Raw genomic sequence first — 15581 nt, 5'->3', positions numbered from 1 at the left:
TGCTTGCATACCCGCGTGCCTGTGGGTACCTGTGTCCACCTGTGTCCAAGCCCCATGTGTTTCTGTGTGTGCTCGTGTGTACATGGATCAGTATGCGTGTGAGTACACATGGGGCTGGGGGTTTATGGGGGTAATACTGGAGGGTCAGAGGCTCATCCCCCTCGACCCTCCCCACTGCCCAGCCGCCGGCTGTAGGGTCCAAGGAGGAGGAAGGGGGTGGACAAGCCCCTTCTCCAGCAGCAGTAAGAGGCCGTTTGTCTGTCCTAGGTTGGTGTTGGGACTGGGGGGCATCAGAGAGTCTCTGCGGATGGCCAGAGGAGCCCAGTAGGGCTGCATGCCCCCTCCCCCATGCCCTCCCGGCCCCACCCTAGGTTCAGAGATACTTGGGAATGACCTTGAATCACCTTCTGTTTCCTCGCCCTGCCCCTGCCCACTTATCAGAAAAGAGGAAGAGCCAAGCTCAATTAGGTGGCACCCGGTCCCCACCCACTGTGTGGCCACTGGGGCCTGAGCCAGCAGGCACTTCTCCCCTCCCCACCCTATGGCCACTCACTCTGGGCCCACCTTATGGCCCCATTGCCCTTTCCGGACAATGGCGGGGCCGGACTCTATGGTTTCCTCGCTGATGTTCCACGGCCGTGACTGATAAGGAACTCCTGTGGGTAAAGACCACCTCCCCAGAGAGGCTTTGGGGAGCCACCCCCTGGAGCCCCCGATGGGGATGCCATCCCGCCCTTGCCTCCCCCTGGCCTGGGCAGGAAGTGGTTAGTTAGTAATGGCCCTGGGCCCCAGTCTGCCTCAGATTGGGGCTCTCCAGCTGCTCTCTGCCCGCCCCCAGGTGAGCCCCTGCTTCCTCCGTGCCTGGCGTCGGGCGTTCATCTCAGCCAGGATGCCAACGGTGAGTACCCCCAACCCAGGCGCTGGGGTTCTGGGCCATGCTCCACCAGGCCCACAGCCACGGGACCTCATTCCCATGTCGGGGGGTTGGGGGCTGTTCTCTGGGACTCAGGCCCCTTCAGCCAGTGCTGCACACATTTTCACTGTCACCTGATGCTACCTTTCTGTCACCTTTTCTTCCTGACCTTCTGGTTTGGGACCCGGGGTTTTTGAGTGAGATTTCTGCCCTGGCTGCTCCCTCTGGATTCTGTCTCTGCCCTGCTGTCTTTTGCCCAATTTCTACTTCTTTCCCTCCCTGGGCCTCTCCTTCATGCCCCTTTGTCCCTCCCCCACCCCTTCCCCCACCTCTCAGAGGCGCTGGGCCCCAGGCACCCAATGCATCACCAAGTGTGAGCACACGCGCCCCAAGCCGGGAGAGCTGGCCTTCCGCAAGGGCGACGTGGTCACCATCCTGGAGGCCTGCGAGGTGAGTGGTGACTGGAGGGCCTGGGCACGGGCGGTGGGGTGTGTCTCTGCCGGGACCCGGCCCCCCCATGCCCCCATGCCCCCAGCCCCGACTCCTGGCTCCCTCCCTGCAGAGCAAGAGCTGGTACCGCGCCAAGCACCATGCCAGCGGGCAGGAGGGCCTGCTGGCGGCGGGAGCGCTGCGGGAGCGAGAGGCCCTGTCGGCCGACCCCAAGCTCAGCCTCATGCCGTGAGTCTGGGGACGGCCCGGCGTGGGTCTGGGGACCGCCCGGGATGGGCAGCAGGAGGGCTGGGGCGGCCTGGCCCCAGCGTGCCCTCCCGCCCGGCCGCAGGTGGTTCCACGGGAAGATCTCGGGCCACGAGGCCGTGCAGCAGCTGCAGCCGCCCGAGGACGGGCTGTTCCTGGTGCGCGAGTCGGCGCGGCACCCCGGCGACTACGTGCTGTGCGTCAGCTTCGGCCGCGACGTCATCCACTACCGCGTGCTGCACCGCGACGGTCACCTGACCATCGACGAGGCCGTGTGCTTCTGCAACCTCATGGACATGGTGGAGGTGTGGCCGCCGCAGGCCCCGCCCCCTTCCGGCCCCGGGACCCCGCCCCTTCACCCGGCCACAGAGCCGCATGGTCTGCACGGTGGAGGCCGAGGGACCCGCACCCCCGCAACTCCCTCCACTCGATTCCGGGAACTGCTGGGCCCAGGACACCCAAAGCTGCCTGCTCAGTCCCAGTGCGGGAAGGAGCAGCTGTTCCCCGCAGACCATCAGCCCTGCAGCTGGTCTGGGTCTCCGGGTCCACCTCTAGGGAGGATCTGGGGTGCTTCCTCTGGGCACCCCTAGGAACCTCCCTGTCGACACTAATCCACAGACCACCGCCCCACCTTCCCCAGGATCCTCCTGTTTCCTAGCTTGGATCCTTTCCGTTCCCATGGAAACCAGTCCAACTCCCCGGGTGGGAAGCGAAGCCTTTCTCCCTGGCTCCTGCCGGCCCCACTCAGAGAGCCCCCGCTGCGGAGGGCACAGAAGGCAGGGGTTCCCTGCCAACACCCCCCGCACCCCCCCGTGGAGGGGGGCCAGGCTCACCGCTGCCTCTGCCCCAACCCCACCCCGCAGCACTACAGCAAGGACAAGGGGGCCATCTGCACGAAGCTAGTGAAACCCAAGAGGAAGCAGGGCACCAAGTCGGCAGAGGAGGAGCTGGCCAAAGGTAGGGCCCTCTCCCTCCCCAGGGGGCCCACGGCCAAGGCCACGTTGCATGAGCATGTTGCTGTGCCGGCACTGTGAGCGAAAGACCTGGGGCAGCCCTCAGGTCAGGCAAGGGCACCCACAGATGCCCACCAGCCCACAAGGAGTGAATTCCCACCCCTGCTGCTGCTTCTGTGTCCCCATCATCTGCCCTGTCGCCTGGGCCAAAGACCTGAACCCCAGCCCCAGCCTGGCCTCAGATCATCCCACCAGACCACCTCTTCCATGGGACCCCTGCCTCTGGGCCCCCAGAACTGACTTTCTACCATGAAAGTCCACCCACGTCGCTCTCCTGCCTTCCAGAAGCTTCCCTTGTGGCTGAACCATCTTTCTCTGTTCATCTACAAACCCTTCCTCTTTGCTTGCCTCCTGGTTTTCCTCTCTGGCCTCTCTGCTATGGTGCTTTCTGTTCCCTCCACCTGAAGTGCTCCCCTACCTCCCAATAATGAGATCTTCCATGCTCAAGGCCCTGAGCAATGCCCCCTCCCAAGGCCACTCCTAAACCTGATGATGGTGTCTGTCTCTCCCAGGGAAATCTGGATGATTCGGGGATGGCCTCAAGAGGAGGCTGGTGTCCCTGTCCATGGCCATGACTAAGGGCTCGTGATTTGGAGGGGGGGCTTTGGGGAGGAAGGGGAAGGGGGCTAAAGAACCTACTAGAGGAGAGAGAACGGGAGAACACAGGCATGTTTGAGACAGGGAGTCAGGGAGGCTGGACCCCAGACCCTTTAAAGCACTTTAGAGCACTGGAAGATTCTAGAAGATTCTGGAAATGTTGCCAGAAGATTCCAGAAGCTTTACTGGTCCCCGTGTCTCTTGTATTTTTTGGTGTGTATCCTGGGTGGCCAGAGGTACAGGATTTTAAAGGGAAGAGCCTCTGGATATTTGGAGGGACACAGTGTTCAGGTAGAAGTGAGAAGGGTAGCCCTGAAGGGTGTCAACATCTCCCCCTGGACCTGATGGGGCATTCCTGGAGAGCAAGCCTGGGGTCCACCCCTCCCCCCCATAACCCCTTTCCTCAGGTCATCCTGGGGCAGACAGGCTCGGCTGCTTTCCAGCACCTGACTACAGGGCTGGGAGTGGGGGGGGGGGTCTCAGGCCGTTGCTGGGAGCAGCTGTATGTGTGCCCTGGCTGGGAAGCAGCCGGGGACCCCACCTGGCTTCTCGCCAGGTGGGGCCCATTCCCCCGTGACCCCGTCCCCCACCCCCTCCCCCCACAGCTGGCTGGTTACTGAACCTGCAGCATTTGACGCTGGGCGCACGGATTGGAGAGGGTGAGTTCGGAGGTAAGTGGAGGCCTCGGTCAGAGGCTGAAGGGGGGAGGGGAGCGTGTTCAGGTTTAGGAATCACTGGGGGGTGAAGTAATTCTTCCCCCCGTTAGCATCTGCTGTGTGAGGGGCTGAGGTCAGCCCCGGGAGGCGCTCGGCGGTGGTGCGTGATGCCTTCACCCGTCCAGGCCCTGTGCTTGGACGCCCCTCCTGGGAGCTGTTCCCCTGGAAGGCTCTGGGGCTTACTGAGGTCAGGGGTCGGCTTCCCTTCTCTGTAAAGGGCCCGAGGGCACCTATTCCAGGCGTTTGGGGCCAGACAGTCTGAGTCCGTGTTCAGCTCCGCCTTTGCGGCAGGGAAGCAGCCGCAGACACAGGTAGATGAACGGGCAGGGCCGTGGACCAATAAAACTTTATTTGCGGCCTGACACGGGAGCGCCGTGTAATTTTCCTGTGTTGCAAAGTAGTATTCTTCTTTCAATTTTTTTCCCCAAACATTTAAAACACTAAAAGCCACCAGAACTTAGGGGCCCTAACCGACTGAGCCGCCCAGGCGTCCCTGAACTTGGGGGCCTGGCAGAAGCGGGGTGCCCTCTGACAGGATAGGATTTGGTCCCCGAGCGGCACATGCTTCGCGCTTGTCTCGGATCAGCTTGTGGGCGTGAAGGGTTTCGGGGCCTGGGGCCCCGCCGCGGTGTTGGGGCGCGTCGGGTCGGGGTGGGTGGGCATTCCTCCGCCCGTTCTCCCCCCAGCGGTCCTGCAGGGCGAGTACCTGGGCCAGAAGGTGGCCGTGAAGAATATCAAGTGTGACGTGACCGCCCAGGCCTTCCTGGACGAGACGGCAGTGATGACGTGAGGCGGGGGCGGGGCGTCGCGGGGGGCGGGGCGTCGCGGGGGCGGGGTCTCGGCCGAGCTCTCACGCCCACCTGCCGGCCCCCCCAGGAAGATGCAGCATAAGAACCTGGTGCGTCTGCTGGGCGTTATCCTGCACCAGGGGCTCTACATCGTCATGGAGCACGTGAGCAAGGTGGGGGTGAGGCCTGAGGTGCCCTCGGGGCCTGGGGGGGGCCGCCGAGCAGCCTCGAGCCCCCCAGGCCCATCTCCCTCCCCCGCAGGGCAACCTGGTGAACTTTCTGCGCACACGGGGCCGGGCCCTCGTGAGCACCCCCCAGCTCCTCCAGTTTTCCTTGTGAGTGGGGCTCCCGGGGCAGGGTGGAGTTGGGGGGGGCCTCCAAGGTCAAGGGGACACTGAGGCTCGGAACCACCCCCGCCTCGGGCTCCGCCCCCTCCCCAGGCACGTGGCCGAGGGCATGGAGTACCTGGAGAGCAAGAAGCTGGTGCACCGAGACCTTGCCGCCCGCAACATCCTCATTTCCGAGGACCTGGTGGCCAAGGTCAGCGACTTCGGCCTGGCCAAAGCTGAGCGGAAGGGGCTGGACGCAAGCCGGCTGCCCGTCAAGTGGACGGCGCCGGAGGCTCTCAAACACGGGGTGAGCCCCCCACCGCCCCTGCGACCCTCAAAGCCCTGGTCGCCCTGCTCTGTGACCCTGGGCACAGCTCTCATTTGCTCTGGACCTCTCTTAAGGGAATGGCTCTGCTGCCCCAGTGAGCACTTGACCCACGGTCGTCCCCTTTTAGCTTACATTTGGCCTCTCCCTTGTGTGAACCCCTCTGGGCCCGGGTTTCCCCATTTCTGAAACAGACAGGCTGTCTCCTGGGCCGGAGAATACCAAGGACCCCTCCCTGCACTGGGTCTGAGTCCCACTTGGCTCAGGGAGGTTCAGAGGGAGTCTGTTGGGAGGCGACCAGAGAGTGAAGGTGAGCCCAGGAGGACTTCCTGGAGGAAGCTGGGGCCCCTCCTCACCCTGATCCTGGGCCCCACAGAAGTTCTCCAGCAAGTCGGATGTCTGGAGTTTCGGGGTGCTTCTGTGGGAGGTGTTCTCATACGGCCGGGCTCCATACCCCAAGATGGTGAGTGGGGCCTGGGGGGAGGCTCTGGGCTTTTTGCGGGTCTGATGACTGTAGCCCTGACCCCAGCCACGCCGTTGTGCCCTCTTCCTACAGTCGCTGAAGGAGGTGTCTGAGGCCGTGGAGAAGGGGTACCGCATGGAGCCCCCCGAGGGCTGTCCGGGCCCCATCCATGCCCTCATGGGCAGCTGCTGGGAGGCTGAGCCTGCCCGCCGGCCACCCTTCCGGAAACTGGCAGAGAAGCTGGCCCGGGAACTGCGCAGCGCGGGTGCCTTGGCCCCAGCGGGGGCCCAGGACGCGGACAGTTGTCCCTTGCCCCGAGGCCAGGAGCCCTGACGCTGCCCACTGGGGCCTCAGGCCCCAGAGGAGAGAGTGAAGGGCACGGTGTGGGGGCACGGCCAGGCCTGAAGAGGGTCAGGTCCGGTGAGTGGCCCATCTGGCTCGCAGCAGGGGCAGGCACCCACAGGGGACTCCAGGCAGCCCGTGGGCACCGCGGACCGGGGAGGCGAGGGGTCAGCCCTCCATAAAGACTGCTTTCCAAGGACGGCCGGTGTCTGAGTCTCTCTGCGGCCCTTGGCGTCCTGCACCCCATGGGACCCCCTGCCACCATCGCTCAGCCCGGGGCCGTCCGCCTGCCCGGTGTCTACCCACTGAGGGCCCTGCCCAGCCGGGATCTTGCAGCCACCGCAGGGACACAGGTCTCCAGGGATGGAGCCCGGAGACCCCCCAGGCCCGTATCACGACCACCCCCGGACCTACTTAGGACCATGATTCCTGCTGTGGTACCCCCACGGCCACCGTATTGGGGTGGTTCCTCCACTGCCTCTGCCTCAGCCCTTGCCCGTCAGGGTGGGCAAGCGGGAGCCCGGGAGGGTCTCACCCCGTGGTGCTTCCAGACCAGTGACTCCGGGGGAGACTGGCTGCCAAGTGTGGCCCTGCCCCTGTGTCCACACCCCACGCAGAATTTGGGACTCGGGCTTGGACCCCCAGGTTCTGAGCCTTGTGGCCCTGACCTGTGGTGACCAACCATCCGACCTGAGAGCATTTCCAGGATGAGGGGGACATTAGTGCTACATGTTAGTGCATCTGGTGAGCGGAGGAGGGGGTCCCCCAGCCTGGGCTCCAGCAGCCCCTCTATGAGCAGGCATCTTTTTGGGGTGGCAGCGGGGATCTGAAGGCTCACACCGGCCAAGGGCTCTGCGCGCACAGGCTCAGTTACTGCTGTGACTGACCATCACCCCCAGCTCAACTGGTGTTTCCCATCCAGCGAAGCTTCTAGGATGCCTCGAGGGGTCTCTGGCCAGGCTGGGGTGGTTCTCACCCCAGAAACCCCCGAAGCTAGGGCTGGGGAGGGATGGCCAGACCACGGCACGCCTTCCCCCTTTGGCTGGTCCACCTCCAGCTGAGGCTCGGGGACTTTCACAAGGTCGCACTGAACGCCTGTGGTGCCCCCCAGAAGCCTTCCCCACCCACTGGCCTCAGTTTCCCCACCAGCACCTGAAGGGGCTTCGGGATTCTTCCTGGGGAAGAAACAAGGAAGGGAGGCCAGTGGGGCTGAGGTCAGTGGCCTGACCTCGCAATCCCGCTGGAGGGGTCGCGTGGCCCCGCCCCGCCCCGCCCCTAATCCTGTCCTCTAAGCTGACGCAGCGTCTGCACCTTCAGCCCAGGCCGCTAAGCCACCAAAGCCCCAGCGCCCAAGGCCCAGATCCCTCTTGCAGCCTCTTAACCCACCCGGGGCCAATTAGCTAATTGGGGCCTGAGAACAGAGCAGCTCGTTAGTAATGAAGCAATTACAGATTAGGGACCCCCCCCGCCCCCGCCTCCTACTGCAGGCCTCGTGTCCCCCCGCTCCAGAGCCTGGAGCCTACCTCAGGGCTCCAGACAGGGCAGCTGGGCTCACAGGGCCCCGGGGAGCCTTGGGAAGCACCAGCCAGGCCTCCCGCCTGGGCTGAGGGTGGCTGGGGTCCCCTGCCCGACTTCCCGCACTGCTGGGCGCTGAGGCCCGACCCCCCTTCCTGGCCCTCAGCAGGAGCCACAGCTGGTTCCTCACCCAAGGCCATTAGTGCGCGCAGGTGGACCCACTCCTCCGGGGCCTGGCGCCCCGTTCACGGGGGTGCCCACAAGCGTGTCTCTCCTTCCTGCGCCCCCTCCCTCCAGAGCCAACACCCAGGCAGGGGCCCTGTCTTCCTTGCATTGCTTCCTGGTCCGTACCCGGGCCTGGGCCTCCCGCCGCCCTCCGCAGAGACAGTCTCCCTCCTTGTCCTCCACGTCTCTGAACCCATCAGACACTTTCTTGGCCTCACCTTAACCCCCCAACCCCAGATTCCCCTCCTCTTGGGCACCAGGCTCTTTGGGTGGGCGGGGGACGGTTGGGCAAGCCAGCCTCAGGGCCTTCCCCTGGGACCGGCTCTGGCTCTTGGGCCACTGCCTCTGGGACAATCTTGTCATCCCCTGTCCCCAAAATGGGGGCCTGGGTATCACCAGTGCCTCCCTGTTCCCCAGCTTTCTCCCGGAGGACTGTTCCTCTGTCCCCTCTCCCCCATGTCCGTCCCCAGAGCCCTTGCCCTGACCGGGCCTCCAGCCGTCTCCCGGCCTCCCATTTGCCCACAATGGATGCATCCGTCCGAATGCCTCCTGCCCTGCTCCACAACGGTCCATGGTTCCCTGGTGACCTCATGCAGAGCTGTGTCTCGCATCTCAGCCTTGGCCTCCACCCCCCATTCTGCTGACTTTCTCTAAAAGAGCAACCCCCCCTCTGTTCCCCCTCCCTCCCCTACTGGGGTTTTCTCACTGTCCTTGGAAGCACCTGCCATGCTCTGTCTTCTTTGCGGATTGTCTGTCTCCCCTACTGGCATGTCAGCTCCAAGATGTGTTCTGTTCACTGCTATGAACAGTACCCAGGATACAGTAAGTGCTCAGTAGCATTCATTGAATGAATGAAGAGTGAACTTCTATTCATTCCTCAAAACCCAGCGCAAATGCCCCCTGCTCCCTGGCCAGCTTGGCGTCTGGGGGAGCCAACTGGAACGGCCTTCCCCTGTCAGGACCTTGGCTTCCCCCACCCCTGTCACCACCTGTGTGTCTGAGAGGAAATTTCTGTGGCCCCAGCTGATAAACATAGTAGTGGTGGACACTGAGCACCTGCTGTGTGCCCGTAACTGTGCAATGCTCTCTACTTGGCTTCCCTCCTTGCCCCGTGAGAGCCTCATCAGGTAAGTCCTGGTGTCACCCTTCTACAGCTAGGGAAACTGAGGCCCCGAGAAGGGGAGGCCCTTGCTGGTGTCCTGTGAGGGGAAGTGGACCCAGGCCCTTGGCCACCCCACACACACACCAGCCTTCCTCCCCCGTGCCCGCCCTCTGCAGCTCAGAGCAGCCAGTGCCCGGGCGGGAGGGGCCGCCTCAATTAATCACCTCGCGCTAATCTTCCCCTTGCTGGACCCCAGCCCGCTCCCCGCCCCATTGGGCAGGGCCAGGCCGGCAGCAGACGGGGTGCTGGGCCCGCTGGGGCCGGAGCTGTGTGGATACTGGGGCCGTCGCGGGGCTGCTGGGGGCGGTGAGTACAGGGCAGGTGGGCACAGTGGCAGCTGGAGGTCCAGAGAGGCCCCACCCCGGGACGGAGGACAGTGGGGGCAGCCTCCCAGCCTCCTGCCTTCCTGGGGGTCCCAGGCTCACAGAGGGATGGACAGACAGACCGACCAAAGCTGAGCTGTAGGTCGATGGAGGCCGTCGGGGAGGGCTCAGGCGGGGAAGCGGGACTAGAGGTGGAAGGACAGACGCACGGAGAGGAGACGGACGGACGGACAGCAAGAGCATCCCGAGGGCCAGGGGGGCGGGGAGGCGGAAGGAAGTTGCATCCCCCCCACCGCCCGGCCCAGCGGATGCCAGGGGCTCCCCTGCCCTCCCCGGCTGGCAGTCCCTGCTGCTGCCTCACCGCCTTCCGTCCTGCTGCTGCCCGGCCAGGTGGGGCGAGGAGAAGCCATGTTCCTGAGCCCCGGCGAGGGGCCGGCGGCGGAGGGCGGGGGGCCGGGCCCGGGCGAGGAGGCCCCCAAGAAGAAGCACCGGAGGAACCGCACGACCTTCACCACGTACCAGCTGCACCAGCTGGAGAGGGCCTTCGAGGCCTCCCACTACCCAGACGTTTACAGCCGCGAGGAGCTGGCGGCCAAGGTGCACCTGCCCGAGGTGCGCGTGCAGGTGAGGGTGGCCACGGGCCGGGGAGAGGGCCAGAGCCGCACTGGGACCCTCCCGGTGTGTAGGTGTGAGATCTCGAAGCTGGGAAGGCTCCCCAGAGGAGGGGAAGTGGGACTGGGACCTTAGCGTTTGAGTAGTTTTCCAGTTAGAAAGGAGAAAAGGCTGGGGTCTGGCTGGCTCGGCTGCTAGAGCACGTGACTCCTGATCTCAAGGTTGTGAGTTAGAGCCCCACACTGGGTGTAGAGATTACGTTAAAATAAAATAGAAAGAAAGGAGAACGGGTGATCTCTAGGCATCCAGGAGTGCGCGCTGAGCTGTGGGACAGGTTGCACGGGGGCCACTTGCTGCTGGTGCAGAGCCGGTGGCCGCGGAGGCCGAGCGCGGCTGAGAGCGAGCTCGTCATGAAGGGCGTCCACTGCCGAGCTGAGCGGCTTGGACCCGGTGTCCGGGGCCAAGAGAGGCTGCGGAGCCTGAGGGGCTCAGCGGAGTGGCGAGGAGGGCTTAGCTTCGGAAGACTTGGGGCTGATTTGGTGGGGGGCTTGGGGGACCCTTCGAGACAGGTAACGGTATGTTGGCACTGCAGGTGGGAGTCAGGCCAGATGGCAGGCAGAACCCTGCAGAGCTGGGAGCCCCGAAGGCCACTGCAGGGTGGGGAAGAGAGGGCTGGCTCCTCCTTGCGGGTCCTCAACTGGTCCTCTCGCTACCTCCAGGTGTGGTTCCAGAACCGCCGGGCTAAGTGGCGCCGCCAGGAGCGTCTGGAGTCAGGCTCCGGGGCTGTGGCAGCCCCAAGGCTCCCCGAGGCCCCAGGACTGCCGTTTGCCCGCCCCCCAGCCATGCCACTGCCCCTGGAGCCCTGGCTGGGCCCCGGGCCCCCGGCCGTTCCAGGCCTCCCGCGCCTCCTGGGCCCAGGCCCGGGGCTGCAGTCACCCTTTGGGCCCCATGCCTTTGGTCCAGCCTTCACGGAGGGCTTCCCCCTGGAGGAGGCATCCTTGCGGCTGCTGGCCAAGGAGCACGCACAGGTTCTGGACAGGGCTTGGCCCCCAGCCTGAGTGGGGCCCACCCAGCCCTGTCTTCTCCGCCTGTCCGTGGCCACCCGTGCTGGAGCCCCCATCCCCAGCCGGCCCTGCGGGGAGACGGGCACCGTCTCAGGAACAAGATGGCCTGACCCCAGGCCTCGGTCTCCCCGTCCGCCAGACTGGCGTGGGGTGCACGGTGAGGCTCTGGGACAGCGAGGCCATGGCGAGCTGCACTCCTGCACCCACGTCCCCTGCCTGCGCTCGCCCTTCACAGCTGAGCCCCAGCCCTTGGGCCTCCTGCCCGCAGAGAAACCCCCGCTTTCACTCCGTGCGCCCACCGGGGCCCGTCGCTTCACCCCTCACACGGCTGCTCTGTGGGGTAGGAAACCGAGGCCCAGAGAGGCCAGGCTTGCCGACCAGCCTTCCCAGAACTCAGATGGACCCCAGGACAAGGAGGCCGCAGAGGGCAAGGAACAGGGTGCGACCAGGCTTGGGACTGGCCTAGTGTCCGCACGACAGGGGACCTCCCCAAAGGACGCGGCAGCCGGGGTCAGGACGGAGGGGAGGGGCTAAGGGCAGAAGCTGCAGGCGACCAGCACCCTGTGTGAGCTCGGTCCATGAAGGGACCACAGGCGCACTGCTGGGTCCCCACGCCAGCACATACCCGCTGGGGTTCGAGCGGGTCTGCTCAGCTCAGCTCAGCTCAGCTCACTTGGCATCTCATACATGAGTCCCATGGCTGCGTGTTCTGTACGTTGTGGCAGCTGGGCCGCTCACCCGTCCGCCCACCCCCCCATCCATCCGCCCGCCATGCAGTGCAGACACGCTGGCGAACAGATAAAAACCCCTGCCCTGGCGGAGCCCCGCCGGAGACGAGCAGCACACCCGAATAAACACACGTACACGAAGCGCCCGCTGGCTTTAAGTGCTGAGGGAAAGCAAGACAGGAGGCAATCGAGTGTGGGGCAGGACTGAAGTTTAACAGGGCGGTCGTGGGCCTCTTGGAGGGGACATCGGAGAACTGGAGGAGGTAAAAGAGCAAGCCATGGGGACACCTGCGGGAAGAGCCACCCAGGCAGAGGGAATGGCATGTCCAAACGCCCTGGGGCAGGACTGGGCCCAGTGAAGGGGAGGAACCAGCAGGAGGTCCCTGGGGCTGATCAATGAGCGAGGCGTGGGCAGTGAGGTGATGGGAGGCAGGTCTGGTCAGGCCTTGTGGCCATTACAACTGTTTCTACCCTGAGAGTCCCGGAGCTCCCCAGGCGGGAGGGTTGGGACCTGCTCTGGACAGGCCACCAGGGAGGGCAGGTAATCTGCTTGGCGCAGTCCTCCTAAGCGGATGAGGGCTCTGGGTTTCCTGGGAGGAGGCAGAATCAGCCCCCAGCCCTGCCCACCCCGCTAGACAAGACAGCACAGAGGGGCCTGGAGGGCCCTGGTCCAGCCCCCCAGGTGGTACCCGCATCGTGCCACTCCACCCCTGCAATCACACACCCTCTCTGACCCGGCCCTGGAGCCCCTGCCCCTAGGCAGGCAGGACAGAAGTGGGGCCGCTGGGAGCTGGTTCTCACTCAGGCTGTGGGTCAGGTTCATGGGCCCAATGCAAAACTCCCGATGCACTTCCTGGTGGGGTGGGCGCGGGAGAGGGTGAGCCCTGGGCACGAGTGGGGTGACAGGAAGACGGTGGGTAGACCTAGGTCCCGGGGCTCAAATGGCCAATGCAGAGAACACGTGACCTTAGTAGGAAGGAGAAGTCGTCCCGTCCCTCTGGCTGCGCTTGCCAAACCAGGTAGGAGGTGTTAGCCAGGAGTCCTGGAGCTACCCCCGTCCAGAAACTACCCACCGGGGCGACAAGGACCCAGAGCCAGAGGGAGCGGGCCATCGGGATACCGGAGCCCCCGAGCCCAGCACACCGGGAGAGCCTGCCCCAGATGCGTCAGTCCCTCTCCTATGGTCGCAGAGTTGGGAACAGCGTTGAATCCCCTACAACTGAGAGGCGTGTCTAGAAAAGCCTCCCCACTGGAGCCGCAGGCCTGAGGCACCCCCTCATCCCCCGGCCCCCGGGCCTGCCACCTTGCCCACCCGCCCTAGACAGCGCCCTGATCCAGCCTTGCTGTGGGGACCAAATAGGCACCAGCTCAGGGGGCTCCTCTGTCCTCAGAAAACCCCGTTTTCTCCAGGAAGATAAAGTCTCCCGTGGAGGCCAGGTGGAGAAGCCGAGGCGTGCCGCAGGGTCCTCCTCCGGGGCCTGGTGAGGTCCCAGCACTCCGGCCGGCCGGCCGCTGGCCCACTAGAACTTCCGGTTCTTGCTCAGGCGGTTGTGACGCCAGATGTTGTGTTTCCGCAGCAGCCGCCAGTACTCCCGGGTCTCGGGGTCCAGCTCCTCCAGCTTCTTGGGGGGGCCCACGTTCATCTGGAACAGCCTGCCGTAGCATGGGCAGGAATCAGGCAAGGCACAGCCCCAGAGGGCCCCCCACCCAGGGCGCCGTGGGCAGAGGTGGCAGCAGCCTGGGCCCTGCAGCCCAGCCACATGGTGGTGGTGGTGACCTCCCGGGGCATGACCTCCCCACCCCGAGCTGGGGATGCCCTGAGTCTTCTGCCTCCTGGTCACTGTCTGTAATGTCCGCGGGGAACACCTCCCCACCCATTCACTCAAAATTTCTGAACTGTCCCTAAGCTTTAAGGATCAGCACAGTCAATGGCTTCTATGTCCTGCTACTGGTCCTAGGACAAGAGCAAAGTCTTCCCTGCATCCTCCGGGGCCCTGCGAGGGCCGAGATCCATCACCTCCCCGCCTCATCTCCCTCTATGCTCCGCCTTCACTTCCCGCTGTTCTAACAAACTGGGTGCAGTCCTGCCCCAGGGCCTTTGCACTGACTATACCCTCCAACTTTAAAGCTCCTTCCACCCACTGGGGTCTCGAGTCCTGCCTCCCTCCCCCAGGGAGGCCCCACGGAAGCCTCAGATTTGATCAGCCAGACCCTCTTCACCCGGTCACGCGCTCTCTGGGCTCTCGAGCCTGGCTCACTCACCACTCAGGGTACTCTGAGTCTGGCTTCAGGACCACGTCCTGGCCCTCCTTGTAGATGTTGACACCCATGGCATGGGTGGTGAGTCGGACAGGGTCTGTGCACACGTCTGGGTCCTTCAGGGCCTCACTGGCCACACCGCCTTTGCCGCCTTTGCCCCCCTTCATGACTGCGGGGTGGGAGAGTCATTTCTGCCAGCGGCGGCCGCGGGAGGCCGGCCTTCCCTTCTGCCCCTCTTACCGCTGGTGCCCCCCACCCCGACTAGACCGTCTGCTGCACCCAAGACGATTTAAGGGGGACATGGCCTGCATCGAACACTGACGCTTGCAGCGACCGATCACTGCTCTCCAGCTCTGTTCCTCTCCCAGAGAAGGGGTGGCACGCGTCCTGAAGCCCCAACCCCTCCTCAGCTCCCTCCTCCCAACACAGAGCAGGCCAGGCCATACCCGGGAGGTTTTGCCTTTGTTTCAAGCGCCTAATGCTCAGATGGGCCCCAGTCGTCCTCAAACTTCCAGTGGCGATTTGCTCAAGATCACACAGTGCCGTTAAGGCCACAAACAGGACTGGGACCCAAGTTCATGACAACCCCACCCCCCAAGCAAGAAAAACACCCCGCACCTGCGCAGTTAAGAGCAATCCCTTCCCGGGAATCTCACACTGCGCCTGCGCAGAGCGCACAGCGCTCAGCGCCTGCCTCTTTGCGCTTGCGCAATGATTCTAGGAAGCCCCTCCCAACCCAGCGCCTGCGCACTATTTCCCCAGTGTCCCAAACTTCTCTCTTCTGGGTCCCTCTCAACCCAGCTCACCCGGTCTCTTGGCATAGCCCCGTATGAGGAGTCTTCCAGGCTCGGCAGGCACCAGGAGCTCCAGGGTCCGCCAGCAGGTCCAGGTCCACGTAGCCCCAATGAGGCGTCTGGCCGCCATGACGTATGCGGACTGCCGGCACGTGCACTTTTCCGGGAGACGACAGCAGGCAAGGGGTGCTTGGGAGTTGTAGGCTCCTACAGATTTCTGGGAAATGTAGTATTCCAGTCTTGGGCGTCCACGGTGCCTTCTTTAATCTTTTCTAGATACCCTGTTACTGTTCAGAGGGGACTTTCAAAAAGTATTTCATTTACCTATTGCCCTTCTTCCGTTATCACTTTAAGGTCACGCTTTATACATTCCCGATTCTATTTAACGGGCCATTACTGAAAGCCTAAAAGGAGCTAATACCTAAGACTCATTATATTCCAGACCTTTTGCCAAATCCGTTCCCAGCGCGATCTCCTTTAGTCCTCACAAGTAGGAGGTAGGCGCTATTATTAGCTTCAGCTTCAGGGACGGAAAGTTCTACCAGGACGTGCCCTCCGCCTCCCAACTGGGAGCGAAACCGGAAGTCCGTCTACAATAGGGTCCCTGCGCTGCTTCCGGTGTCTCTGGGGTCGAAAGAGACCGCCTCTCACCTTAATACTTCCTGGTCCCATTTCTTCCCATCTGCCATCCATTGGAATAATGCCCACAGCCGTCCA

The 15581-nt window shown here is 63.9% G+C and overlaps 3 protein-coding genes across 3 annotated transcripts; 2 read left to right on the top strand and 1 right to left on the bottom strand.

The window, feature by feature from the left end:
* Positions 1-6381, top strand: MATK (megakaryocyte-associated tyrosine kinase). Its single transcript, XM_059387675.1, has 13 exons — positions 1-98; positions 839-898; positions 1250-1363; positions 1476-1591; positions 1695-1914; positions 2473-2566; positions 3825-3890; positions 4622-4721; positions 4812-4896; positions 4985-5058; positions 5164-5359; positions 5754-5840; positions 5934-6381. The coding sequence occupies exons 1-13, from the start codon at positions 93-95 to the stop codon at positions 6171-6173; spliced, it is 1458 nt and encodes a 485-aa protein (XP_059243658.1). The 5' UTR covers positions 1-92; the 3' UTR covers positions 6174-6381.
* A 3417-nt stretch (positions 6382-9798) lies between these two features.
* RAX2 (retina and anterior neural fold homeobox 2) lies at positions 9799-11869 on the top strand. The gene is made up of 2 exons (XM_059388650.1): positions 9799-10031; positions 10739-11869. Exons 1-2 carry the CDS (start codon positions 9816-9818, stop codon positions 11075-11077), a joined length of 555 nt encoding a protein of 184 aa, XP_059244633.1. The 5' UTR covers positions 9799-9815; the 3' UTR covers positions 11078-11869.
* A 134-nt stretch (positions 11870-12003) lies between these two features.
* Positions 12004-15440, bottom strand: MRPL54 (mitochondrial ribosomal protein L54). The gene is made up of 3 exons (XM_059388651.1): positions 14877-15440; positions 14074-14239; positions 12004-13464 (listed from the first exon to the last, which is right to left on the bottom strand). Exons 1-3 carry the CDS (start codon positions 14992-14994, stop codon positions 13332-13334), a joined length of 417 nt encoding a protein of 138 aa, XP_059244634.1. The 5' UTR covers positions 14995-15440; the 3' UTR covers positions 12004-13331.
* Between the last annotated feature and the right edge of the window lie 141 nt (positions 15441-15581).

This window comes from Mustela nigripes, chromosome 2 (assembly GCF_022355385.1).
Source record: "Mustela nigripes isolate SB6536 chromosome 2, MUSNIG.SB6536, whole genome shotgun sequence".
Lineage (NCBI taxonomy): Eukaryota > Metazoa > Chordata > Mammalia > Carnivora > Mustelidae > Mustela > Mustela nigripes.
This window is presented reverse-complemented; position numbering and strand designations above follow the sequence as displayed.